The sequence below is a fragment of the Prionailurus viverrinus genome, chromosome E1 (assembly GCF_022837055.1).
Source record: "Prionailurus viverrinus isolate Anna chromosome E1, UM_Priviv_1.0, whole genome shotgun sequence".
Lineage (NCBI taxonomy): Eukaryota > Metazoa > Chordata > Mammalia > Carnivora > Felidae > Prionailurus > Prionailurus viverrinus.
This window is the reverse complement of record NC_062574.1, coordinates 52216120-52242789: the sequence shown is the minus strand read 5'-3', so window position 1 is coordinate 52242789 and position 26670 is coordinate 52216120. Positions and strand designations below refer to the sequence as shown.

Here is a 26670-nt window from a genome sequence, read left to right as displayed (position 1 = left end):
CCTGGGGCTCCCACACCTGAGCTGCAGGGTGTCCCCTGGGGAGGGACAACAGCCGCCCCGCCTGCCACGCGGATCTGCGCCTTTGCGGGCAGCCCGCACCTGAGGAGGGCCTGGGCTGGACAGCAGGCCTGTCCTCCCTAATTTAGCCCCGCTGGCTCCCTCCTGCACCCCTTCCCATGCTGGCCCCCCAACTTTCCTCTCCCACCCCTCTCCTCAGGGAGTGTTAGGGGCTTCAAAGAGCCGGGAGCATGTGGAAGTGATTAGACCCGAAGAGGAGGCTGGCGGGAGCCCGTGCCCCGCGGCCACTGCGCTCAGACAGGCGGCCAGGCAGCGAACGCCTGGGGCCGCTGGGGTCCTCACAGGAGGGGTAATTAACGGTGTCAGTGAGGTCAAGTCGGCGGCTCAGGGAGGACACCTGTCTGTGCCTCTGTTCACAAGAGTGAGGTCCCGGCAAGCGGCATCCCCCAGGTCCACGCGGGTCCAGACCGGCTGCAGAATCGATGAGCCCAGGGTGGGGAGCTGCAGGCAGGGCGCGGTGGGGTCCCTTTCTGGAGAAAGGACGACAGAAGCACCCCGAGAGAAGCTCACACCTTTATTCCCGCTCAGGGTGGGGAGGGGTCCTGCAGCTGGCAGACAGGGCACCTCCAGGCTGGTGGCTCTCACCTCTTGCCGGCTGCAATGCCAACACCAAGATGACCCGAGGACCCCGGGTCGGCAGGCAGCCCCTCCCTCCGCTGCTCCAAGATGACCCGAGGGCCTCCCCATCGGCAGGCAGCCCCTCCCTCCGCTGCACCCTGCCACGGTACCTGGCAGCTTCAGCCACTTGGGCACCTTGCCCAGATCCCTCTTGACCGGCTGGGCCGTCTCGGGGCGGGATTCAGGGAGCCCCACCGCCCCCGCCTCAGCCGTTGGCTCCAAGTCACGGGGTGCAGGGTCAGGGGCTGGCATCGGGGGCGGGGCCCCAGCAGCCCTGGGCATGCACCTGGGGGGCAGGAGGCCGAGATGCAGGAGGGCCGACGCGCTACAGCAGGGACTCGCCCCTCCCCACCGCGGGCACTCACCTGGCCACCAGCAAGTCAGCCGCAGACGGGGAGACGGTGCGTTCCAGCAGCCTGGGCTCCAGGAAGAGGCCTGCGGGACACCCAGCCCACCTCAGGCCATGGAGGGCCCCCCTCTCCCTGCTGCTGCTCTGCTCCGGGAGGGGACGCGGCCTGGGAATAGGGTACTGGGCACACATCTCCCTCCCGGATCTCCTCCCCACCCACCTGTTGGTTCCTCAGCTCCAAAGTGCACGAGGGCAGCAGGGAAGAGATCTGCCTGCAGGGAGAACAGAAGGGGGCTCGGGGCATCAGGTGGGCACCGTGGGCAGAGGCCGCAGCGGGTGGGCAGGGCGGGCTGCATCCACTCTCGTGGTGGCCTCTTGGGGGCTGCATGGGAAGCTAAGCGGCACACACCGGGCCCAGGGCTCTGCCAACCAGGGCCACGCCCCAGCCAGGTCCCCACCGCAAGCGCAGTCCGCTGCCCTGCTCCCGGGAACTGCCCCCCCACCCCGCCCGGCTCTACTGGGTCCCGCTGTGCCACCCCCCACCCCCAGCACGAGCCGGGCTGGCTGTGAGACCACAGGGGTCCCTCCGGGAGCCAGCCCCAACACCAGCAGGACGTTCTCGCGGCACATGCATTCGGCATTCCTGATGACCCAGGGGAACAGACCTAGAAGCCCCCACCCTCAGCGGAGCCTGTAAGAGGCCGACGGGTCAGGGGAGATGAAAACAGATACACGGGACTGGTGTGGAGGAAGAGAACAGGCAGTGTTGCTCAGAGGACCCAGAGCGCGGGGGTCTGTGCAGCAGCTGGTGGGCTGCCGTCAGGGGGAGGGGAGCCCCCATACCCGCTGAGCGGGGGCCCCTCAGCCGGCCCAGGCCCAGGCGTGGCGAGCGGGGGCTCTTGGAGCCAAGGCGCTTTGAAAGTCCTGGGCGGGGAGGTACTGGGTCAGCTCCCTTTGAGTGTCCGCCACCCAGAACCCCAAAGCTCAGGCTCGAGGTCCCTGACTCAGCACCGGGCGGTCACCTGGAAGTGACTGGTGTGGAGCCCTGGCCACAGGGAGGGCACCGCACCGGGGCCCCCACACCCCGCCCTGGGCGTCCAGGAACTGCCTCTCCAGAGTCTCCTCCCACGGGGGGGTAGTGGTGCAGGGCTCTCGCTCAGGTACAGGACAGGGATGGGTCACACAGGCCCTGACGTGCTCCCTGGAGGCAGGGGCTAACCTGAGGTGCAGATTCAGGGCCGCCCACAAAGGGGCCCCACGGTCTACCGCTCCGGTCTCTGTACCCGAGGACCATGGCTGCAAGCCCCAAAGCTGGCCAGAGGGTCCTGGTCCTCAGCCCTCAGTGGAAGGGGCAGCCACAGGTGAGAGCGCCCCCTCTGCTCTCCGGGAGGAAGTTTGAAAGGCCAAGCCTGGGGACGCCAAGACCAAGGCCAAAGACGGGGCTGATGTGAAGGCCCCATCACTCTGTCAGGACACCTGGGGTCACAGGGACAGCCTGTGGGGCGTACAGGGGGCTGCCCCAGGGCCCGGGAGGCACAGAAGCTGGGGGCGGGAGGGGGGGCAGAGACAACAGGGCTCCGAGCTTCCCCGGGAGCCCCAGCCTGACCGGACCCTGACTTGGCTGACCTCCCAGGCACCTGGACCGCTCTCGGCACATTCCCATTTCACAAGACCCCACCGGAACCCACCTGGCAGGACAGCCGGGGGCCGTGGAGCTGAAAGCCCTGAAGGACCCCTCTCACCCAGCTGGGAGTCCTTCGGGCCCTTGGGGCAACTCCTCCTGAACCCAGCCTCCCTGCCTCCCCGCTCAGCACCCACCAGAAGCATCCCACTCGGTTGCTCGCATCTCTGCGATCCTAACCAAAGGGTGAAGGGACAGCACAGAAGGCCGCTGTGACCACCAGGAAGGAGTCTATGCCTCTGTTCAGGCTGAGGTCTACGCAGCTCACGGCACTCTTCAGGACCGGCTAAGGCTGCTACTCGGGCCCTAAGCGAGGTGGTGGGAGAGGCGCCGGGGCCCAGGGCAGCACCAGGACTAAAGGAAGCCCATCTAATGGGCACTGGGGGCGCCTGTGCCTGCCAACCGCAACCCGCCCCCCCCCCCCACATCCTCCCAGGCCTCGTCCTCAGCCCCACCTCTCCCAGCACTCAGTGTCCTGGCCCAGTGGCCAAAAGGGGCAGCTGGGCCACCATCCCTCTCACCTACCCCAAGCTGCCACTCTCTGGAGCTTGGGACCGGCCTCCCGGCAGCCTCCCAGGCAGCCAGCAGCCGGAGCACAGCCGTGCCAGGGACATGAAAGCCGGCGGCTTCCGCGCCCACGCCCGCTCACCCACACGAGGGAGGAAGGCTTCCTTCCCCAAGCCCTGCCAGCTCTCTGATGGCGGGCGGGCGGGGACGCCACCCCGCGCGGAGGCCCCCGCAGCTCCAGGCTGAGCTGACAGATGAAAGGAGACAGCTGCTGGTAGCAGGGGGCAGGGTGTCACCAGGAATCAGGCCGCTTGGACAGAACAGACAGCACCCCAGGGCTCCTAATCGGGGCGCGGGCGGGGGGGGGGGGGGCGGGACCGGCGTTGGTCCCCCTCCATTCCAAAGCATCTCCTAAATTCAATGTTTATCAACAGGCTGGCCAGCGAGGGAGGGAGGGAGGGAAGGTGGGAGGGCGGGTTGGAGGAAGAGGCCCAGTGCCTCTGGGGCTCCCGGGGGCTGAGAAAGGGGAGCTGGGGGGGGGCACAGCTCCCTGCTCCCGCCTGCCCTGACTTCACCCCGACTCCTTTCCTCGGAGAGCTTCCAGCCCCTGCCCCGCCCTCCTGACAATGGTGGCAGCCCCAGGCGCAAGCACACCCCCTCGGCCCAACTCAGACCTCTGCAGGGCCTGCCAGCCACTTAACAAGGGCCGGCCTCTGTTACTAATTAAAATATCTGAAAAGACTTTGAAGAGGAAACCATTAGGCCAGAGGGCTGGGGAGGCCCCAGGCTACGTTCCCAGGGGCAAAGGGACGGGACATTCCTCCTGGCTCTGGAAGGCAGCCCAGCAGGGCACAGGATCAACACTCCTCACCTTACCTTCAGGAGCTCTGGGGGCCGTGGGGAGGGTCGGCAGACACCAGCTAGCGGGGAGGGCCCATCACGGCCCTGCCAGCAGAGGCAGGGAAGCAGGCCGGGCAGCGGGGTGCCACACTAGCCCCACAGCTGCCACCCCAGGGGACCTGCCACAGGCGGGTGAGGCCTCTGACCCTCCATCCGCCCCCGCCAGCCCCTTCTCACCCAGACCCCGGGGCAGGATACAGGCGGTCCCGGCTCGGGAAGGCTGGCAGCCAGCCGGGTAGGCCCATCCCCGCCAGGGCAGGAAGCGGGGGAGGCTGGAAAGGCCCGGCACCAGCTTCAGAGGCGCTCGTCTCCCTCTGGTGCCCCCCCCCCCCAACGTCTACAGAGCCAGCCCGGCCACACCTGCACCCCTGGCCCCCCGCATCCCCGCCAGGGTGCCAGTACCTGAAAGAGGGTCAGCCTGTGGTCATCCAGGATGGTTTTTGGAGGAGTGATGACTGTGAAAAGGTAAGTGTCTGGGCCCAGAGCCACCTCGCCCCCCGCCCATCCCCGGACCCCCACAGGAGGACAGGCCTGAGGGGGAGGGGCGGGCCCTGGGCCCATGGCCTTAGCTGGGGTATCTCCAAGGAGCCCCCTCAGCTTGTAGCCCTCTGCCCGCCCCTCTGCTACTACTGCAACCCGGGCAAGGGGCTTGGGGGTGGGTGACCTAGGGCGGGCCCACCTACAAGGAGCCCCAGCCTCACACAACTCCCCGCGAAGCCCAGTGGTCTGACCCCTCCCTACCCAGACGCCCTTGGGAGGGGAGGTCAGGGAGAGGGGGCAGGGCAGGGGTGCTGAGGGGGCAAAAGCCAACCTCCCCTCGCCTTTCCCCTCTCCTCGGACTTGTCCTCAGACACCAGCAGGGCTTACACGGTAGGCGGGCTACTGCATGACCAGCCCAGCCCACCCCACGATGTTGTTTTCTAGAGGAAAATCTCTCCAAGCCCCAGCTGGGACGGGTCGGGGGTCACCGAGATCCGGACGTTGCCGGGACGTGTCCAGCAGGAGGACTCACACAAATAGAACGGCAGCTCAGGATTCCCCAGGTGGCTTCTCACGAAGTCCCGCAGATCCCCCACTGGAGGAGGGAGGACGGGATTAAGCCGAGGCCCCATGGGACGGGCACGGGCCGCGTTCTGGGACAGGACAAGCCACGTCCCGCTTCTGTGCAGAGCCCCCAACACCCCATGGGACGGGCAGCCCCGGGCAGCTCAGCCGCCTCCACCCCAGGGGTGAAAAGCCAAGCATGGTCCTTCCACAGGACTCTGAGACCCTCAGCCTGGCTAGGCCCCCAGCTTGCTGCGGGAGCATCCCTCCCTTTACCACTTACCCTGCCCACCACCTAATCCCGAGCTCTGCCCTATGGGGGCCCCGGGTACAAAGGTTTGGTTACACAGCATCCCAGGGACCGTGGGGGCCTGCCTGCTGCCCTCACTGACCTGGGCACAGGTCACCAAGGAGGTCACTGACCTCATTCAGAACTGGCAGCGTTGCTGCCTTCCTTCCAGGGGAGCCGCAGCTCCAAGCCAGAGACTCCCACGTTAGGGGGGCGGGGGCCCACCCTTCCTCTGGGTACCCCTCCGTCACACCCGTGCCCTCAACAGGTGGGCGCGCGGGGGCACCACCAGGCTGGCCAGGTACACATCCGACACGAGCTGGCCCCCCGGCCCCGTGCCCACACCCCCAACACGCTCTGCAAGCTCACAGGCTGCCCCACAGACACAACCAACAACCCGGAAACGCCCGTCTCCCCCCAAAGGCCCAGCAGCCGCAGTCCCATGGCCTGGAAGGAAGCCAGGCGGGACTCAGAGGGCCCCCCCCCCCCAGACACCCCGGTGGGGCCACTGACCTGTCTCATTAGGGTGGAAAAAGCCCTGCAGGATGTAGCGGTCAGGGAACAGGACCCTCAGGACCACCTGGGCCAGGACAAGGCAACTTGTCAGCAGGAACGGCCAAAGTCCCCATCGGCTGTACCCCGGGCCCATGATGGCCGGTCCCCCAACCCAGGCCAGAAGACACCAGGCCCAGGGCAGGTGCAAGTGCCAGCCAGCACCCGCTCCCGGCTGTCCCCACCATGCTACTGGCCAGGGCTGTGGCCTCAGCTCACTGTACCGCGGGCTGCACACGAGGGCTGGTCAAGCCCCACCACGCGCGTTTGTGAAAACACGTCAGCGTGTTTTCATCACGAACAGGGCTGACTGGTTACGAACCGTGGCCGTGCAAGCCTGCAATGAGGCGGTGACCACAGCCAGCGGCGTGGTCAGACGCCCCCCGAGCCCTTCTATGCACCTTGGGGTACCGCTCCAGCTTCTGCCTCTTCTGAGCCTCCCTGAAAGCCTTGGTCACTAAGGGCGCTTCCTCCAGGCGCTTCCTGCAGGGGGTGGCGAGTCTGCGTGTGAAGTTCGGGGGTCTCCCTGGCCGGCCAGCGAGGAGGACCCACACCCACCACCCCCGGGCTCCGCGGGACCAGGAGGCGCCGACACAGCTGGGGCACACCCACCGCTCGCTCCTGAGCTGGGCCAGGCGCCTCCTCACGTCGTCCACGGTCACCTCGAAGAACTCATCCGGCAGCTCTGCAGGGCAAGCCTGGAGCAGCTCTCCCAGGTCCGGGTGGCACACCACGGGGTCCCGATCCACCGGCTGGGTGGGCAGAGGGCTCGGCTGCCGCAGGCCCCCAGGAGCCTGGTCTCCTGACTCCGTGGGGCCGGGTCACCCAGGCCCCACAGCTGGAGCCAAGCCCATACCCTCACCGGCCCCACCTGTCAGCCCGTGACCGGGGCCAGGTGTCCAGGACTGGAGACCCTCCTTCCATGCCTCCTGCTCAGGTACACTGACATGGAGACCCCCATTCACCAGCAGGGAACGCGGCCCTGGAGTCTTGGCTCAGCCAGGCCAGGCAGGCACCCTCACTGCCGGGGGGCTTGGGGGTTGGGGTGACAGGCTCCCCTGGTAGCTACTCGGCTCACTTCCCGTCTCTGTGGGAGCCCCAGCACCGAGAGGCCTCGGGAGCTGCCAGTTATCAGGGTCCCCCGAATAGAGAGCAAACTCAGGGAACAGCGCCCCGGGCGAGGCCACATCGGGGGCTCCACAAAAGGGCAGGGGAAGTGACAGCCCCCAAATTAGAGGTTTGGCAAAAACCTGCCAGCCACTGGCCACGTGGCCAGGCTGACCCCCCCTCCCCTCCCTAGGGGAGCAGCCCAGCCCACCCTCTGACCACCCTGGGGACGCAGAAAGGGACGGCATCACTCCTAATTGGCAGCAGCGACGATGGAAATTGCGAGGCAGGGCTCGCTTGGCCGGAGGCGCCTCCGGGTGGGTAATTGCCAGTGTGACCCCTCTCGGCGCCAAGGCGGCCTTGGAGCCGGGCCCGACCGAGCCGCGCAGGTCCCAGCCCTCTGGCCCTGCCCCTGTGGGGGAACCTCACCTCTTCTCCACACCCAGGCACGGGCCGGGCAGGCTCTAGGAGCACACCTCCCCAGAGGTCCCTCCTGAGAGCCCTCTACACGGTCCAGCCTGCCCCGAAGGCCAGGCTCACCGCCCGGGGGGACGACCACGCTCAGGCCAATCGAGGGCTAGGGCCGCCCAGCATCTGGGGACCAGCGCACCTGCTGGGCGTCTCCAGGGCTAACTCCCCAGCCACACGTGAGGACTGTCGGCCCGGGCAGTCTCAGGTCGAGTGCCCAGCGACGCCACGCCTCGTGATACGGCTCTCCCCCGCTGAAGGGGGGGGGGGGGGTGGGCTCTCACCAGGAAGCCCCCCCTGACCTTGAAGCACCGGGGCAGAGCAGCCAAGCAGGGCTGGCCAGAGCCTGGGTAGCAGGGCCCGTAGGTGGCTGGCTGAGGCCCCTGGGGGATGCCCCTTCGCAGCCACAGGATCCTGTGCCACTGTGGGCAGTCTTCACCAGAGCTTTTTATAACAAGATGCCAGGCGCCAGGCTGCCCCCCACAGCCACGGCGCCTGCATTCCAGAAGGGCCAAGAGCCGGCCGGGGCGCCTGGGGCAGGGTGTTGGGGGGAGCGAGGGCAGGACGCGGACAGGCCCGAGCCAGGAACCGCCAGTGCACGAGCGCCAGGCCCCCAGGCACTCAAGCACGAAGCCTGCAGGCTAATGAGCAGCTCTAAGGCCACCGTGTCACAGGCTCTCCCTTGGAGGACCCAGCCCTGGGCATGAGTTGGCCCGAGAATCCAGCAGTCCGGGGCACCGAACGGAGTCTGAGCGCTTCCCCTGCGGAAAAGCCGGCCCCAGGGAGCCCTGCCCACTCGGGCCTCCCCTCCTCCTGGCACTTCCGGGGCACAGCCTGGGGCACCCAAAAGGACTGCAGGCCCCCGGCAGTGCCGATCAGCCCGAGGCCCACAGCACGCTCCTCAGACCGCTCCCAGAATGGGGGACACAGAGGACACCAGCCACCGGCTTCGTGCCGCTCAGGGGCCACTGACTTTTGGTCAGAAAATAAACCTGACAAAATCCCTCTCAGTGTTGGATTTACCCTTGATTCCTTCTCTCCTCCGGCGTCTCACTCTGCTCCGAAAACCCATCTGGTCAAGCAGAAGCCAAAAGCCGGGAACGAGCCACCCAGCAGAGCTCGGGGCCAGACCTCCTGAGTCTCAGGGCGGCCAGCACGTCCTGGCCCAGGAGGCCCTGGCCCACGAGAACGGACCAAAGTACGATCCCACTGTCAAATGATGGAGGGAGAAGCCGGGGGGCTTTGAATACCTCCCCTTGGCCTTCCCCAGGAGAGCATTTCCCCCGCAGATAGGAGGGGCCGGCGGGGACGGGGAGGCGCAGTGGGGCTGGGGAGGCCAGAGCCGGGCGGACTCCAGGCTGAGCCCTCGTCCTGCTCACGGCCGACGCTCGGCCAGCAAGCCGCCCTCCTCTGCTGTCCCCTGGTCCCGGCAGTTATACGCACGGCTCGCGTCCGAGGCGGATTTACGGATGTTTCTAGACAGAGAGTGCAGCTCTGAGATGAGACACCCTCAGGGAGAAAGTGTACGTGGCGACAAGTGTGACGGGGGCTGTGGCCCTCACCTTCAGCACAGGGCGCCAAGCTCCCAGGCGCTGGCTGAGGACCGTGGGGGCCAGGAGAAGCTGCTGGGGCCACAGGCTCGGGGGCTGAGAACAATGGAGCCCAGAACCTTCTCAGGAACCCTGACAGCTGGCCTTCAGGGCCCGAATCTCCAGGTCAGCTCCAGAGGCTGCGGGGGAGCCATGCAGAGGACAGCGGCTCCAAAGAGCATGACATCACTGGGCCCGGGTCACCCTTGCAGAGGTGCTGGTTGCCCACCTCATGGGCTCAAGGCCTGGCCCGTCTTCCTCACCCCTACCCCTTATCCTGGAAGTGCCTGGGGAGGGGCCGGGCAGAACGATGGGGGCACAGCCCGAGGGCCGAGGGTCTGTCCCGAGTGTGCGTGACAGATGGGACAACTGAGGTGCAGGTGTGACCCTGAGGGAGGAGGTGCCGACGCGCCCCAGCCCAGGGCTCTCCTGTCTGGCAAACGCAGGACCCGGTAGGTTCTAGGACTTGGCCTCCACCCAGGGTCCTACAGACAAGAGGACGTCCGGAAAAGGACAACGGAGGACAGGTCAGTGAACATAAAGCTGTCCGCACAGCCGCTAACGCTGGCCAGGCGCCCCTGCAGTGGGTGACAGCCCAGCTCCCCGGCCACACGGAAAGCGCCCTGCTTCGCCAGGATGGGTCGAGTGAGGGAGACTGCAGAGGGGGCAGAGGGGGCCGAGGGGGGCCTCGCCCACCCCCCAGCCCCACGCCAGGCTCAGCGCGGCTGAAGGCCCAGCCCGGCACCAGGCATGGAGGGCCAGGCGGGCCGGGCGCCAGCCTCCAGCAGCTGCCTCCCCGGTGGCGGAGCGGCCACCAAGCACACGGGTCCCCTCCTGTCGGAAGTGGCCTTGCCGCGGCTGTGGGTTCATTTTCTTGACAGTAATTTTCCGGGACGCGATGACACACAGAGAAAAAATGTAAAAACTATTTGGGGGTGACCTCAACCCCAGATTTTCCAGCTTTCCCGCGAGGGCTCTTGGTTTTCTCCCCGCTCCCGGCCCAGACTATCCTCTGACAATGGTCTTTGGTCAGAGGGAATGTGAAGCGTCTCCCCTTGAGGCTTGGAGCTTAAATGAATCCGTACATAGGGCCGCGGGCCAAACCTCCCGAGTTACTCACAGAGCCAGCGCCCTCCGCCCTCCGCAGGGCTGAGCCAGTGCGAGGCCAGGCCTGGTCCCGGCGGGGCTGCTCGAGGGAACCGCCGAGGACACCCAAGGCCGCGGGCAGGCGGTGCCTTCCCCGGGCCGCCCACCCTGAGCACAAGAAATGGGGGGACGGGCCGAGGCTCCCACACGCCCGTGGCGTGACCAGACGCTCACCACCGCAAAGGAGGCGCACGAACGCCCCACGGTACGGAGATACACAAATGTAAGGTGCGGTGCGGGGTCCCCTCCGCCTCCCGGCTGCCCCTGGGAGGACACGTGGTCCGAGGTCAGCAGGTACAGGGGGCGGACGCCCACGCGGTGGGGACACACGTGCCACACCAGAGAACCGGGAACGGTCCCACCAGAGAGCGCCCCTCGGGTCCATTCAGGATGGGGGCCTGCCAACGAAGCCCCCGGCCCATCCACAGAAGGCCACCTGGCCCTGCCGGAGCTCTGTGGACCAGGGCACCCCGTGTACCCGTTCTCCACTACGGTTCGAAGGCCGGCATCTCCCCCCCACATTCAGCTGTGGCAGAGACGGCTGGAGGGCCCTTGGCAGCCCTCGAAACCGCTGCAAGACTGGGCCAGCACCTTCCGGGCCGCCACCCCATCTGCCGACCAACCTCAGCGGCGTTCCCGTTAAGGCCGCCGCTGTGCCTCTGGGGACAGCTGGGCCCCTGGGCTGCTGCCGGAGCCCGGGGCGGCCACGGCACCGAACGCACACGCCGGACGCAGGCTCGAACCGTGCCCTGGACCCACACGCGGGGGACAGTGGGGTGTGCTCAGGGGAGGAGGCTAGGAGAGGCACCCCAGCACGAGAGGAGGGGGGCCTGCTCGGACCCCCAGGCCCTGGCTGGGCTCCTCCCAGCCCCACGTGCTCTCGCTCAACCTGCCCATAAAGCAGGGGGCCGGGCCAGCCAGGGCCAGGGACGGCTGCCTGGAGACGCAGGTAGGAAGCCCCAAGGAGGCACCAAGGAGGCACCAAGGAGGCACCAAGGAGACACCAAGGAAGCCCCAGGTCCGCCTCTGAGGGCGGAGAGTCAGGCAAGGGAAGACTGCTGCCAGCCGTCTGCCCTGCCCGGGGCATCGGGGCCTTTGATCAGAGACCCCTGGACCGGCTGGGGGTGGGGGGCGCCTGCTGGGATTGTGGCCCAGCCGCGCACCGGGCTGTGGGGCGGCCTCCTGGGCCGGCGGAAGGACTTCAAAGGACAGGCCAGGGGCCGCCGGGCAGCCCCAGCCTCTCCCCGAGCCCGGCTCTGATGGCCAGTAAAACTACCTTCTAATAATTAATGTTCTGACATCAAAGGCAAGAGCCGCCCGGGTCTGTAAACCATCCCAGTTCTCAGCCGAGGACCTGCCTATATTTTATCCTGTCTCTTCTGACTCTTTATTTAAATCCAAAACCACACACAGGCAAAACATTAATGGAAAACTTGGAAACTCGTTTTGATTACCAAAGTGTACCTTTGAAGTTCCCCCAAAAGTTCTGTTTTGTTCCCTTCTGCCCTCCCCCCCAGGGCTGACGTGGCCGGCCAGCCCTCCGGGTGTGGGGCTGTTAGTGACAGGAGGCACGAGGCGGGCGGGCAAGCCGTGGGGGACGCTCCACAATCAACCAGCTGCTGGGGCCCCCAGATCAAAGGCACACGCTGCTGGCGGCCAGGCGCACCCTGCCTGGGACGTCTCCTGCCTGGGGGCCCCAGGTTCAGTGCTTGGGGGTACACTGGGATCCTGTGCCCAGACAGTCACCCGCTACAGGACAGCATAAGCCAGCACCCGCCCCCTGCCCCCCAGGTGTCCACAGGGCCATGCGCGGCTTCGTAAGGGACCCAGAGAGCCAGGGCGTGCCTGGGCCGAGCCAGCCGTCCACAAGCCCCACTCACCAGTCCTCTGTGACTTCAGGATGGGAGAAAGGGACAGCCCGCCCTGGCCCCAGCGTCCAGCTCCCAAACCCAGAGATCCCCAGGAAGAGCAGGCCCACAGGGAGTCAGAACCCCAGGATGCGCTCACCCCAACCACACAGGTCTGCTTTTGGCCACTGATTCTGGGCCCAAGTCACAAAGGCCAGGAGAGCGGGGACTGCGGATGGGTTTCTAACACGGCCCAAATATCAGCACAAGGGCCGGGGCGGCAGCACCACCACCTCTCCAGGGTGGACGTCCATGAGCCTCGGGACTGGCTCGGCCCCCATCCACTCAGGTGAGCAAGCCCCAGCCTCCTGGCCCTCTGAAAGGACGCAGGCCTGATCCTGTGGCCGAGCCGTCCCCTGCCCACGACCCCCACAAGCACAGGTGCCTCTGCCCCTCCGCCCTCCCCAGCTGTGCGGCCTGGAAGAACGACAAGGGCCCCAGAGGAGACAGGAACGCAGGTAGGGGTGCCAGGGCCCCACGATGCCCACGGGATGCTCTGCTTACGAACGACAGACACTACAAACGCTAACCCTCCACTGAAACGCTAACTCCCACCAACAGAGAAGCTAGCAGGGATGCAGAGCATCACAACTAGACGGGTCCCTGCAACGCAAGGATGGCTCGGCGGGGAATCAACCCCAAACCTCGCCAGATGAACGCGCCGGAGGAGGAGGAGGCCCGCCCCGCACACCGCCTAGCAGCAGCAGACCGAGGGGACTGCCAGCGCCACAGCCGCCTGCGAGGCGGTACCAGCCAGGGCCCGGGGCCCAGGCAGAGGGTGCGGGACGACGGCTCCGAGGCACGCAGGGCGGGAGCGTCGGAAGCCCGCACATGGACAGAGAGGCCACCAGGCAGGTGGGCTCTCCCAGCTGTGACGCGGTCCCAGGGGCACGAGTTGGTCCAAACCCACCAGACCGAACATCTAAAACGGGCCCTTGGCGCAACTGATTTGAGGCCAAACAGAACCCGAACCACGGCTTCCCAGGAGAGCCGACCACGCTCCCTCCTGCCCTCCCAGCCGTGGCCTGGGGCTCCTTACCGGCTCCGGCTCTGACCCGGGCTCCTGGCCAGGCCTCGACTTCTTCGGCTTGGAGGGGCCTCCGGGGCTGGAGAAGGACTTCGGCGGTTTGGCTGAAGGCGACGTCAGAGACCTGGCAGACCCGGACGAGCCCCCCAGTCGCTGTCCCCCACCTGAGAAAGGAACAAAGGGGGCGGGGGCGGGCTCCTTCGAGATCTGCTTCGCTGGAGCGTCCACGCGGCTGGCCCCCGAGGTGCCCACTTCATCCTGATGGCTCACGTCACCCTGGCTGAGCCCCACCGAATTCAGCGGGAGTAGAGGGCCGCCGGTGGCCTGGTCGGCCGACAGGGAGGGGGCCGGGCTCCCTGGGGTCTTGGTCCGGGAGACCCCAGGCTCCTGATTGCGTCGCTTCATGGCGAACCTGGGGGCGCAGACCCGGAAAGCAAGTGAAACGCCACACGGAGCCCTCCCTTTCCTGGGGCTCACGGCCCTGAGGGAGGTCCTCGGGCAAGGACCAAACCGGTTTCAGCACCTTCCGCAGCTCCCACCCGGCTCGCCGTCCAGGGGCCACCACGCTGGCCGTACACAGCGACAAGCCACTCCCCGTGGCACCAAGCCCCCCAGGTCCCCGGGCAGGACGAGCCAGCAGGCAGTGGCCTCAGATCAAGGGGAGAGGACCAAGGTGGGGCACATCTTCTCTTTCACTTCTCCACCTTTTCTTTCAGACCCCACTCTCTTCAGTGAACAAGACGGGAGGGCTCCCCCACCTGATGATGGCGCTGCCCCCGGTGAGACCTAGAGACTTGAGCGTCGTGCTCTGCAAGGAGGCTCTGCCGGTCACCTGTGAGGGGGAAGCAGGACTCGCTGACAGTGCTCACCCACCTGGCCGCCCAGACGCGGGCACCGTGAGCCCCACCCGCCAAGCCCTCCTCACGCCAGCTCCCTCGGCCTGAGAACAGGCACCACGGGGGCCCCCAGCCAGACACCTGAGCACATGCTCACTGGTCCGCGGCCTGGGTGGGCAGGCTCAGGCCGGAGTCAGCCACATCCGGCCCGCCAACCCCCTCCGTGGGCTGCCCCGACCACGACGGCCTCAACCCAGGCCCAGGTGCCCGGGGCCCCGTGGTCTGTCTCCTCTAGGGGAGGATGGGTCCCACCAGGTCCCTCCCACTAACAGCCCTGGGACCCCCGCCCTTCATGGCCCCGCGTCGGGGGACCTCGAACTGGGATAAATAAACCCCAGCATCCTCCCGGGGCCCCTTGGGGACAGTGGCCACCCCGGGCCAGAAAAGGGCACTTGGCCAGGCTCAAAACAAAAAGCCCCTGTGAGGCAGGGGACTAAGCAGCAGGAGGGTGCCCCCGTCACGGACGGGCGGGTGGGGACGGGCAGGGCCCCGGAGCCGGGCTACGCCCGCACTATGCTGCCCTCGGTTTTGAAAAAGATCAAAACACGGAGCAAAGCAAATATTTATTAAAATGAAACCACTTTTGTGACTCTCGGGCTTTGAGAAACGCTGAGAAAACAAACAGGGCGTTGAGGAGGCTTGGGGAGCAGCCCGGGCGGCCCGTGGTTAGTGCCAGCGGAGCCGGCACTCCACTTTTTTCCATGGAACACATCACGCTTTCAGAGGCCGTCTCCCCGCTCGCTGCTTTGAAGGCGGGTCTGAGAGAGTGAATTTTCCAGATTGGAAAGTGGGGCCGGGCCCGTGTGGTGACTTGGGGCCAGGCGGGTGGGGCCGGGCCGCTCACCTACCTCGTCCCGCATGTACACACAGACCGGGCTCGCCTCGCTCGGCTGCTCCAGGCACTCCCTGCCGGGGGGGAACGGAGACGTCACAGGCCAGCCGCAGGCACACCCGGTGCCCTCAGACGGCGCCCCCTGGGCACCCGGGCAGGACCCCGGGCCCAGGCCCACCCTGGCCGCCTCGGGGCCACCAGGAGGAGGCGGCCAATGCCTGGCGGGGAGCCACCGGCCCAAAGGGCGTGGCCGTGTTTCCCAGCCTCGCAGCCCAGAGCAGCACCAGCCACCTCCCAGACAAGCCTCAGATCACGGTCAGCTGAGCGGGTCAACGACGAGAAAGGATCCCGGAGCCCTGGGAAGCCATCCTCTAAGAGGACTGCTGACCCCAGAGCCCCAGGAGCAGCTCAGGGCCTGCACCCACTAAGTGGACTCCAAGGAGAGAGGCCAGGCCCCCGAGGCCATGAGCAAAGGCACGCTGCCCCCTCTGCCCAGACCCCCGGGGCAAGCGTGACCTCGGGCCGTGAGGCGGGAGGACAGGGAAGGGCCTCCCTGTGGAGCACACCCACTGGCCGCAGCCCAGCGGTCACACCGCACAGGGATGGGCTCACAACAGCCACTGGAACCACAGTCACCAAAAAGCTGTGAAGGTGAAGACCAGGGCAGGGCACGGGTGCTGGCGCACAGGGCGATACAGGCGCCCCAGCCGCTGTCACACGCACAGGCTGGGCCAGGGCAACGCAGGGGCAAAGGCACCAGGTGTCCCCACCCCTCACCGCCGTCCTCCAGGTTGCCATGCCACCCTCTCCTCCGTCCTCCCTCCTCTCCTCGAGGCCGTGCTCACCGGTAACATGGCAGCGGGCACCCACCTGCACCAGACCGAGCCACTGACGTAAACGGGACCCGCACACGGGAGGGAACAGGCCCCAGGAAGCACAGCTGCACGCGCTCACAGGACAGCAGGACGCACACATGCTGCCCCCACCCCACCCCCAGGCACCTGTGCACCACCACCTGTGCTAGGGGCCCTGTGCTGACCGTGGAGGTCAGGGGGCAAGCGGGCAGGCTGAGGCCTGGCTTTGGAGCCCTCCCACTGCAGGCGGCAAAGTGTGTCTCCTACACGTCACTGAAATAAGCCCTCACAGACACCCACCGGAGACCACGCCTGCAGTGTCCTGTCCAGGCCCTCTCCCATGAGAAGGGCGAGTCGGAGGGGCAGGGCCCGCCAGAGCGGGAGGCCTGGGGTGACGTCAGGCCAGGCTGCACGGCCCTACCAGGGCTCAGGGCTTTACATGCAGGCTCGGCCGAGACGACTCGGCAGCTGAGCTGGTGACCACAAGCAGCAGGGCCTCCAGCCGCACACGGACACTCTGAGCGCACGGCACGGCTGCCTAGGACCGTCCCCAAGACCCGTGATCCCATCCTCTGGGTGGGTTTTTTCTCTCTGTTCCTCCTGTTTGCTTTCCTCTGCCTGTTGCCCAGAGCTAGGACCCACAGTCCAGAGCTAGATGTTGGGACCCCTGGAGGAGTCCCTGCCCAAGCCTGACCAGCCCTCCCAATGTCCCCAAAGGAAGGTGGGAGGCCCATTAGCCCCCACGGAGCTCACCCGTGCTCTCCCCACACCCACAGCTGTGAAGAAGCTGGTCCCCAGAGGAGGCTGCCAGCCTCAACCAGAGCCACGCAGGGGGCTGGCCACAAAAGGTGTCATCTCACGTGCACGGCAGGGCCAGGGAGCACCCCTACAGACCTGGGACTGGCCCAAGACTCAGTGAGCCCAGGCCTCAGAGAAATACAGGACCCCAAAAGTGTCGGTGACGTCCCCCGGCCAGCTCACGACTTTTCTTACTGAAGACAAGACAGGGAAAGTGAAGGGACCTCAGCCAAGAACGGTGCGTTCCAGCAAACCAGATCCCAGGGCCAGCAAGGGCGAGTGGGGACATGGGGTCCCGGACCACCTGGACTCAGAAAACTGGCCACACGCTGGCTGGGCCGACGCCCACCAGGTCCGAGTGGGCCCTCGCTGCTCCTTCAGGAGCCCTGGCCAGGCATGCCGTCTCCAGGACCTTCCTCTGGCACCTGACGTCGTGGTGGGGACGGATGAGCGGAGCGGAAGAGGAACGGTGCCCGGGGAAGGCCTGCTCATCTCTGTGCCCTCAAGGCCCCTGGACATCAAACGCCAGCCCGGCTTTGATGTGCGGCTCCTCCAGAGGGATCGGATTCCCATTGCCGTGTGGGGATCTGACGGAGAGGCCAGTAGACGTGCCAGGGGAGGGGCGCCGCGACGGCTTCCAGACCCCCCGGGCCAATGAGCGGGGCTCTCCCTCCAGAACGGCAGGCGGGGGGGGGGGTTGTTCCAGAGCAGCAGACCTCGGCAGCCCCAGGACTCTCTTGGAGGGAGCTGGGCCCCCGACCCAGGCAGCACTGTCATTCAAGGCCGGGCGTCACGCAGACCCTCCGCGGATGCCCGCCCGCCCCTCCTCGCACATCGCCTCGGTCGCAGGACGGCTCTAGCCCCGCGGAAGATCTGCAAAGCCGCTCCCGCTTGGGCCACGGGCCGGCGGGGAGGGCCGGGCGGGGCAGAGACACTGTTGCTACTGGCTTCACTCGCCACAAACATGCTGTCCCCACGGACACGGGATGTCTGTCCACCCAGGGCCAGCTCCTGGCAGGACGCCATGCGGGAGGCAAGCCAGACATCCGGACCTTTCTATTTACATCACCTATTTGAGACTGACAGAGCTGTGACTTCAGACTCGGCTGCCACGAGGAGGCAAGGCCACATCCCGAGGGGCCGGGCCACTCATATCCCAACACGGAGGTGAGGTCAGAGCCCCAGGGAGCCGTGGGGCCCCCTCCTCCAGGGCAGACCGAGCAGGGTCAGTTTCAAGAGGGAAGTTTCCTTTTCTTCCCAAGGAAAGATGGGGGATGGTGCCCCAGAGCTCTGAACGAACACCCCAGCATCCACACCTCTGGCCGCCCGCAAGCTCTGGGGCGTGGCTCATGCACCCCCTCAGTGTGACAACAGGCTGGTCCCCAAACTCGCGGGCAGCCCCTCTCGAGGATGTTCGAGGCCCTGCTGCTTTGACCAGTCAGACGCAGCGCAGAGACAGAGCCACGGGCTGGAGCAGGGGACACGGGGCACCAGGACAGAGCCCCTCTCCCGGTGGCCCTCCCTGTAGCACGTGCCCAAGGAGGAGGCGGGGGGAGGGCCGGTCAGGCCAAGCAGAGGCGGCGGTGGCGACCAGGCCCACGTGGGCACTGAGCACGGACACGGCCGCAGCCGTAGGAAGGCCGGTCCACGTGTGAGACGCGCCAGATGTCAAAGTTCTCCATCCAACAAAGAATGTAAAAATGTCTTTTTCCCGTTAATCACATGTTCAAAGCACAGTACTTTGGGCACACCGAGTCAAGTCCGCCATAATCCTGAAATTAATTTCACCTGTTCTTTTGATGTGGTTACCAGAAAAGTCTGAATTACCTCTGCAGCCCACACGTGTGGCACATGTGGCACGTCCCGTGGCCGGTTAGGTGATCCAGATGCCGGCGGTCAGGGCAGAGCCACCGTGCACAGGAGCCACGACCTGACCCTCAGTGGACCCAGGACGCGCACTCACCTGACGGCTCCCTGCCAAGCCCGTCGCTCAGAGGCTTACCTCCTCCTGAAAAACCCGCTTCCCACTCATCCTGTCCTATGAAGACTTGGAATTCCCAGAGCTGCCTGCCCCCGCCCCCTGCCAGCACGGGAGCTGCCGTGAGTCCTGGCACATCGTCCCCGCCGCGCGAGGATCCGTCCCGGGACCACGCACACGTCCGCACGAGCGGTGTCCCACAGCGGCAGGCGCAGCCCCTGCAAGGCCCTAGCTCGGCCCCGCCAAGCCCCGCGAATCAGGCGTGGGGCCGTGACTGTGGCCACAGATGCCACCTGCCCTCCCTCCTGTGGACCCTGCTCCGTGGTTAGTGGCGCCAGCTTCCCAGGAAAGCGCGAGCGGAGAAGCGCCCGCCCTGCCTGGAGCCGGTGGGACACAGATGGGGCAGCAGCCGCACGGCTGGGGCAAGGGTGCCGGGAGGAAACTTCTAGAGACGTTACGGTACCTTCGGAAGCAGCACGTAGAGGAGGCAAATTGCTCTGCTCCCACTCACACACTTTCACGGACACCCCGCGGCCAACTGAAGCGACCTGAGGGGCCCAGCTCCTCCTGACGCCACCCAGCTTCTCCCAAGAGCGGCCTCCACTCCCCTGTTCCGCTCATCACACTCCATCGACAGCTGACCCCACCGGCCGGTGCTGAAAGGCCAGTCCCAGAGCCCTCGGCACCCTCCACCGGTACCCTGTCTAGTTCCAGCCACCACCGGCCGGGGGACCAGATCCTACGCATTGCCGCAGGGGACAGAATCCGTCGCAGGGGACTGGGGTCTTTTGGAAACACCGGTTTCCAGGTTTCCGACGCTGTTCGGTTTTATTTGCACGTAAGTACTGCAGTCTCCTCTAGAGGGAGGTCCTCACGGCAGGGCGACCCGGCTGCCCAACTCTGAGCCACTCCTCACCGCCAGCCCCAGCCTCGAGAGCAGGGAGCCGGTGCGTCGCTCCGTCAGGCGGGACTCTTGGCGCGCGTGCCCAGCTCCTCCCGGGTGGACCCTGCCTGCCCTTCGGTGCGGTGGCCTCGGCAGCGTCCTCAGAGCACGTGCAAGGGGAGACCGTGCGACCTTTCAAGCCTAGACACCGCTTGGTTCCATCCACGCCTCTGATATTCTGACAGATAATCCTAGGATAAACACTTTTCCTGCAGCAGGTGAAGGCACCGGTCAGCCGCCCTCCCGGTGGTGCTGCCGGGAGCCTGGGGCCTTTCCGCGGGCCTGCGGTGTCCCTTCGTCCGGCTCCAGTGCTCACAGTGGTGCACCGCAGTCTGGAAATGCAGCGTCCGGTCCTGGCACCGGTTTCCACTGCACTGCCACGATCCCCCCCTCCCCCCGCCTCCCTCTTCTCTTTCCCGGAGCCAGCTGCCTGGGCCCCAGATCTACCTCTGCCTGTCCCATCCTGACGCTCAGCCGCCTGGCTCTGTCTCTTCCTCCCGCAGAGGAGGTGAGCTCCCTCCCGAGCCTCGGCCAAAACGGCCAGGACCCTGTACCCTCAATTCCAGGGGTGGCCGCCGACCAGCCCCGCCCCGCCGAGCCTCAGGCAACTGAGCAGGATGGTGGGTCCTCAGACCCACGAGCTTCGTCACGCGCAACAAGGATCGTGGCCGCTTGAGCCACGGTTGCGGCTGACCCATACGCCTCCCTACCTGCTTCCAAGGGCTCCTCCTGGTCTCTGCACTTGCCTGTTCAACCGCCCCCAGCTCTCGTCCCACCTGCCTCTCCGTCCTGAGAACGCGAACAGAGGCTGTCACTCTGTCCCTGCAGTTCACGGTCTCCTCCTCAAACCCCAGAGGCTTGCTCAGACATCTGGGCTCCGAGGGGCAGTGCAGTCGGCTGTCAGTGCCCAGGCAGTGATCCGGGGAGCCGCCCACACCCCCTACAGTGGGAGCTGCGAGTGTTCTGGGAGCTACCCAGGGGGGTCATGCTCCTGCAACAGCCTGAACAGTGAGGGCACCCCCGTCCAGAGAGCCCTGAGGCTCCACACCTGGGACCACCTCCAGGGCCAGCAGCATAAAGCGGAAGGCAGCTAAGGCCCCATGGCTCCTTACACCTCATCTACCACCTGCCTTCCCACTCTAGCCTCCTTGCCCAGCCATCGTCCGCCTCACCCATGACCCAGTGCTGCCATTGCCCGGGCTCTGAGTAATACCTTTGTAAAATCCTCTCCTATCGTTTCAGTTGCCTTTTGGGAGGGAGAATGACACCTGTGTTCCAGGAATTCTTCCTGTTCCTTGTTCCTGCCACAGGGCCTTTGCACTTAATGTCCCCTAGACCCAGAGGGCTCCCTCCAAGATCCTGGTACAGCTGCTCCTGAGACCTCCCCCGCCACCCAGAAAATGCTGCCCCACCACGTCCCAAGGTGCCCTGCCTCCTCCTTTGCGAAGTCTTCCTGTGGCTCTGCAGGACTGCCTGTTAGCTCCTCACAGACGTCAGCTCTGCGAGGCCAGGCCCCGGCTCCCTGCTTCAGCCCCGCCCGGCCTGAGCCGGACGAATGAAAGGACAAAGGAGAGACAGATGCGGAGGCCTCATCTTCCCAGCAGCACGGAGCAGCAGCAGAGAGGGCAGGTGCCGGCGGCACAGGGCTCTGAGCTGCAGAAGCACCCCCGCCCCCTTGGGAAAGCAAGACGGCAGGCGCCACGGGCGGCACGGTGAGGCGGCTCGCGGACTGCTGTCGGGCGTGCCACGCGCCTCTACCACCAAAGACCCCCGAGCAGGGGCTCCCCAGGAGCGCCCGCGGAGGACATCGAGGCTGGCTGGAGGGGAGGCAGGCCCGGCCGCAGGGGCCCAGGCCCGTAGGAGCGGAGGGGAGCCCCCTGCTCTCGGCACAGCCGCCCCCACGGCCCCGTGGGAAGAAGGTCCGACACAGGAGACACGGGAAGAGGAAGCCCGCACGGGACGACGACGGCGGGGAGCAGGAGCCCGGGTGCGGTGACGGCAGGGGCGGCGGGCACTGCAGTCAGACTAGATGGGCTTTCCTAGGCGACCCCGTCCCCGTGCGGGCCCAGAGTCCCCTCTGCCGCACAGACAAACCTCGGGGCCAGGCCCTGCTCTCCCGTCCTCACACCGCCCCTGACGGCAAGCAACTTGTCCGGGGCCACACAGTGACCACTGCGCCCTCCCACGGTCCCTTCTATGCCGCGGGCCAAGACCTTCAAAAGAGCACAAAGACTTCCATGCCAAAATGAAAGACAGAAAAGTAAAACGCTACCACGTTGACGCATTCAGGACTAAGATTTAAACCATTCATTACCAGATGGAAACTGACACCTGTCAAATATCGTTAACGGTTTCTTTTCAAACGTGACCCATTTTCCTAAGGAAGTTTTATACCTAAAGCCTCTGTCCACCGAGGAGCCCAGAAGCTCCCTGTTCCCCTCACCGCTCACCAAGCCCCCCACAAGGACAGAAGCATGGCTTTGTCTTCCGGGAGGGCAAGGCGCCACCGTCACGACAGGAAGCCCAGGAAAAAGGATGAGCTGTGGCGGCCAGCTCCTGCTGGGGGCCGCTGATGAAGGCGGCCCCCTTATCTCAAACCCGTCCTCTCAGCAAGATCGGAGAGCCCTAAAGGCACACCCTCCGGCCGCGGCGAACCTCGGGCTGTGGCTCCAGACCAGCCCCGCCGACCCAGCAGCAGCCTCGCCATAGAGGGCAGAGCCCAGAACCTGCTCGCTGACGCTCACCTGGTCTGTGCAAAATGGTTGAGAAGCTCCCAGAGCGTCTGGCCTGAACAGAAAGTGTCTTGCAACCTGGAGCCATCGTCCAGCTGCAGAGCGATGCGAACCTGAGGGGTGCAGATTGGGAAACCGAGTCAGAGAGAGAAGCAGCCGCCCAGGGAACAGGTCAGAGAGCACACACCTCTCCTTCGGGGCCCCGGGATCCCGTGGGCGGCAGGACGCGGACTCCTGAGGGTAAGGAAGCGCTGTCCCCCCCCGCACACCCCACACACGTTCGTCGCTGTGTCTTCAGTCGTCACAGTTTGGGTTAACTTGTTCCGCAGAGGCAAACGACAGGCGTGTTACGTCTTTTGAGCGTTTTTCACAAACGAACACACTGTTCTTGAAGCTCCGTGTGTAACAACTGTTGTGCCGAGTGGGGACGTAAGTCTACAGCCCCAGAAGACACTCCTTTCGGGTCCTTCCGCTGAGTGACAGAGACACCGGAGGACGCGTGCGCAAGCCGGGGTGAGCATGTGTCCCTACGCTCACGAGCACCTCCCTGAGGCCCGTCTGTCACGGTGAGTGCTGGGTGCCCAGGCCCGCTTCCCTGCCACTTTGGCCAAGACACTCTTTTCTTCAAGCGCGCCTTTACATGGAGTCCCGGTAACAGAGGACGAGCCGCTCTGTGTGAAAGCGCGAGAGAAGCTCCCTACCACCCCCGGCAGCCCCAAGGAATCCCCAAGGGAAGTGAGGGTTCCTTCCACGTGAAAAGAGGGGTGTTGGGGCCGGTCCCCGCCGCCCGACTCCTGATGGGCTCCGGAGTGCTAACTGATGTCCGCAGGCCCGAGCCGCCTTGTCTCTCGGCAGGGATGAACCACCTCCCCTGCGGTATCTGGGGGCTTGCAGAGATACACCAGCACTGTGGTTATTGTTTCCACCCCCGGTAACTGTGCTGTCTTCTGCTCAATCTCTAGGTCCTAAGTAATTGATCCGGTAGGAAGCAGGAGGCCACGGTCCAAGACTCGGGCTGTGGTCCCAGCAAGGCCGGTGAGGAGGCCCAGGGTGAAGCCTGAGCCCCTGGGCCACGTGTGCTCCCGCCAGAAGCGAGGCTGCACCACGTCCACAGGAAACCGCAGGCTCCGAGGTGCTTGGCTGACAGCACAGGTAGCCCCGCCCACCAAAGGTCAATTCAGAGCAGAGACCGAAAGACTCGTTTCCAATCAACCACCGACCCTGAGAAAGTGGTGAGGGTGTGAGGACACGAGCCTCGCCCGGCACATCCCTCCATTCACCGCCCCCTCCCCCAATCACTGCAACAGCTCGTCCCACCCGTTCAGCCTGCTACAGCATCCTGTCGTCCCAACAGCCCGGACTCGAGAGCCACAGGCAGCGCTGCCGGGCCCCTCCAGGGGAGCCACCTACCATGTTCTCGGGCCCCTCGCGGCTCCGGGAGACAGGCACCATCTCCAGCTTGGCGTTATTGGGCAGGTTGGCAAATCTCCACTGGAGAGAGAGGTCAAGAACATTCCTCTGAAACCTGCAAAACAGGCCACAGCTCACGGGCTGCCCTGCACATCCCAATACAGCCCAGCTTGCACACGGTGCCCAGCACAGCCCTGCTGGGAGCAGGGACTAAGTCGAGCGGTGTTCGCGTCCACGTGGCGATTCCCCAGCCAGTGCCCCCAAGGCTGCAAGAACACAGGTACAGCCTGCCAGCTTGCAGAGACAGAGTGGATGCCTGTCTGCAGCGGATCTTTCAAAGGAAAGGAAAAGTAGACACTGACTCAGCTTTGAGCTAACAAGGACAGAGCAAGAGGGAGAAACGAGAAATGGGTCACCCTGGTGGACAGACCAGGGGGCGCCCCAGCCCCCTCCCCAGGCACGAAGCAGCAGCAGGCCCAGAAGATGCAGAAAATAAAAATGCACCCTGGAGCTACTGAGGGGTGTATGTGCCTAGCTCTGCTCGGGAAAGTTCTAACCTGCTTCGGGCAGGTCGGGGAAACCAGAAAGAGCTCGAAGCTCTGTGAGTGGACGCCAGGGCACAGCCCGGAGCCTGGAGCGGGGCCCTGGGATTCTCAGTGGCAGCACAGGCTCTCCTCTGTCCGAGGTGAGGACAGCCACACCAAGACAAGTCACTAAGGGGAGAAGTTCCTCAGGTGGGACAGAAACCCACAGGCCACCAAGGAAGGGTGCTGATTCCTTTGTTGTTTTAGACCACCTGAGGGGCGCCTGGGTGGCTCGGTCGGTTAAGCGGCCGACTTCGGCTCAAGTCAGGATCTCGCGGTCCATGAGTTCAAGCCCCGCATCGGGCTCTGACTGACAGCTCGGAGCCTGGAGCCTGTTTCAGATTCTGTGTCTCCCTCTCTCTGACCCTCCCCCGTTCATGCTCTGTCTCTCTCTGTCTCAAAAATAAATAAACGTTAAAAAAAAAATTTTTTTTAATAAAAAAAAAAAAATAGACCACTTGAGGACGTGCCAAGAGCCCTCTCCTTAGAAACACGCCCGCACACTAAGACCCAGGCATGCAACTCCAGGGCACCACGAGGCCGCCAGGATCCACACAGTTGTTTGCGGGGGAAAGTTTGCAGGTTTGCCCACATCTGCACGACCACTTCCTCTTCCCTCAGAGCCCCACCAAGAACAGATACAAACAAACACACGGAAACCCTCCACAGAGACCCCTAAAAAGACACATCCACATCCTAACCCCCAAAACCCATGAATGGGACCTTACTTGGAAATAGGAACTTTGCAGATAAAACTGAGTTAGGTATCTCGAGATGAGGTCATCCTGGATTTGGGTGGGCCCTAAATCCAATGACAAGTGTCCTTATAAGAGACAGAAGAGGAAAAGACACACGACACACAGGGAGAAGGCCACGTGAGGAGGAGGAAGAGGCCGAGTGCAGCCACAAACCAGGGAGCAGCTGGAGGCCCCGGAAGCTGGGACAGGGAAGGAAGCTGCTCTCTTAGAGCCTCAGAGGGAGTGTGGCCCTGCCCCACACCTGGACTTGGGGTTTCTGTGAGACAGTAGGTTTCTGCTGGTTTACGCCCCCAGGCAGGGTCCTGGGAGGGGCGGATGGCCCCGACAGACCAGGACCGGACCCTAGCACACTCACTTCAGATCGTACTCGCTGGGGTTGAAGTTCTGCCGCTGGCATGTGTCCTCCAGAACCTAGGAGTCAGACGACAGGACTGTGAGCCACTGGGTCTGGCCTGGTGATTTGGTTGGCAGGCACAGAGTCCAACTCTTGATTAACTGGCTTCCAGGCCAAGCCTAGTACAAACCACATGAGGGACTGTCCACTCAACGGATCCACACGCCTCACCTGCAACCCGTGTTCACTGTCCCTCTCCTCACTGGGCCTGCCTTGTCACCCAGCTCCCGGGACAGCCTCCACCCTGGGTCTCCAACAGTCCACCGCCACAGACCTTTCCCTCCACACTTTGGGACACTCGCCCCACGCAGAGAGAGTAAAGTCCAAATTTGGGCCCCACTGCCTGCAGTGCTTCACCGTCCTCTCCATGAGCCACCCGCACACACGGCCAGCGCAGGTGGGTCTTGGGGCGCCCGTCTGGCCGGGGAGATCCCCGCTTCCGGGCCCGGCAGACACACTGAGCTATTCGGGTCGGCTCAGACCGCCACCGCCCCACAATGGGGGCTCCTCCCGGCAGACCGTTGGGCGAGCACTGGCCCCTGAACCGCGGGGCCCGATAAGCCTTTTTAATGCAACAGCTGCCCCGGAGAGAAGTGCAGCGAGTGACTCAGCAAATCAGTTTCCAGACGCCACGGCCGCACATCCAATGGACACCTGGCCGGAGGACGTCCCAGGATGGGGACACGGCTCGAGGCTCTGCGGCGGACTCGGAGGGGTGGAAGGACGTGCCTCCCCCCGACTCCAGCCAGCCAGACCCCGGCCCCCGCTGGGACCCGCGGAGTCCCGGAGGCAGGAGCCCGGGGCTGAAGGGGGCGGGCACGCCGCGCCAGAAGGAAGCTCATTGGCCCCCGAAGGCCCCGCCCCCGAAGGCCCCGCCTCCGCAGCGCTCCAGAGCCAACCGCAGGAGCAGACCCGGCGCCGCGCCCCCGCCGCCCGCCGCCACCGCCCGCCGCCGCCGCCGCAGCCGCCGCCGCCGCACCTGCAGCAGCACGGTGCTCGGCGTCACCTTCACCGTGTGGCGCCGCCCGTTCGGAGCCAGCACCGACACCGCGGAGCCCCCGCCGCCTGCTGGGGCCGCCATCTTCCGCTCACGTGATCCGCCGCCGCCGGCTCGGCGTCAAACCACTTTATCGCCAACAGCCCGGACGCAGAGCCACGCGGCCGCGGGGCGGGGCCTGGGGGCGGGGCCTGCGCACGCTTCCGGGCCCGCCCCAGCATCCGGGCCCCGC

General features: G+C 65.4%; 1 protein-coding gene across 10 annotated transcripts; it reads right to left on the bottom strand.

Annotated features, from left to right (window-relative positions):
• Nucleotides 1–200: 200 nt before the first annotated feature.
• ASPSCR1 (ASPSCR1 tether for SLC2A4, UBX domain containing) lies at nt 201–26624 on the bottom strand. 10 transcript variants are annotated; one of them, XM_047832555.1, is made up of 17 exons: nt 26421–26624; nt 25403–25458; nt 23706–23820; nt 22308–22408; nt 15007–15064; nt 14021–14094; nt 13275–13674; nt 6631–6770; nt 6420–6501; nt 5980–6046; nt 5146–5208; nt 4536–4588; nt 4311–4405; nt 1266–1317; nt 1062–1131; nt 807–982; nt 413–548 (listed from the first exon to the last, which is right to left on the bottom strand). In XM_047832555.1, the coding sequence occupies exons 1-16, from the start codon at nt 26520–26522 to the stop codon at nt 816–818; spliced, it is 1695 nt and encodes a 564-aa protein (XP_047688511.1). In that variant the 5' UTR covers nt 26523–26624; the 3' UTR covers nt 413–548; nt 807–815. The 10 variants fall into 10 exon arrangements, with proteins under 10 accessions (XP_047688517.1, XP_047688508.1, XP_047688513.1 ...); XM_047832553.1 differs by lacking the exon at nt 413–548 and adding an exon at nt 580–673; XM_047832552.1 differs by lacking the exon at nt 4311–4405 and having other exon boundaries at nt 206–548.
• Between the last annotated feature and the right edge of the window lie 46 nt (nt 26625–26670).

What these genes read in the sequence shown, in the direction of transcription:
- ASPSCR1 (XM_047832552.1), bottom strand. Translation starts at nt 26,522, where the DNA reads ATGGCGGCCCCAGCAGGCGGCGGGGGCTCCGCGGTGTCGGTGCTGGCT. An exon ending in CCCAGCGAGTACGATCTGAA is followed by an intron (nt 23,821 to 25,402) that starts GTGAGTGTGCTA and finishes CCTGTTTTGCAG; the next exon opens with GTTTCAGAGGAATGTTCTTG. An exon ending in TTTCCACCCTAATGAGACAG is followed by an intron (nt 5,209 to 5,979) that starts GTCAGTGGCCCC and finishes TCCCTCCTCCAG; the next exon opens with TGGGGGATCTGCGGGACTTC.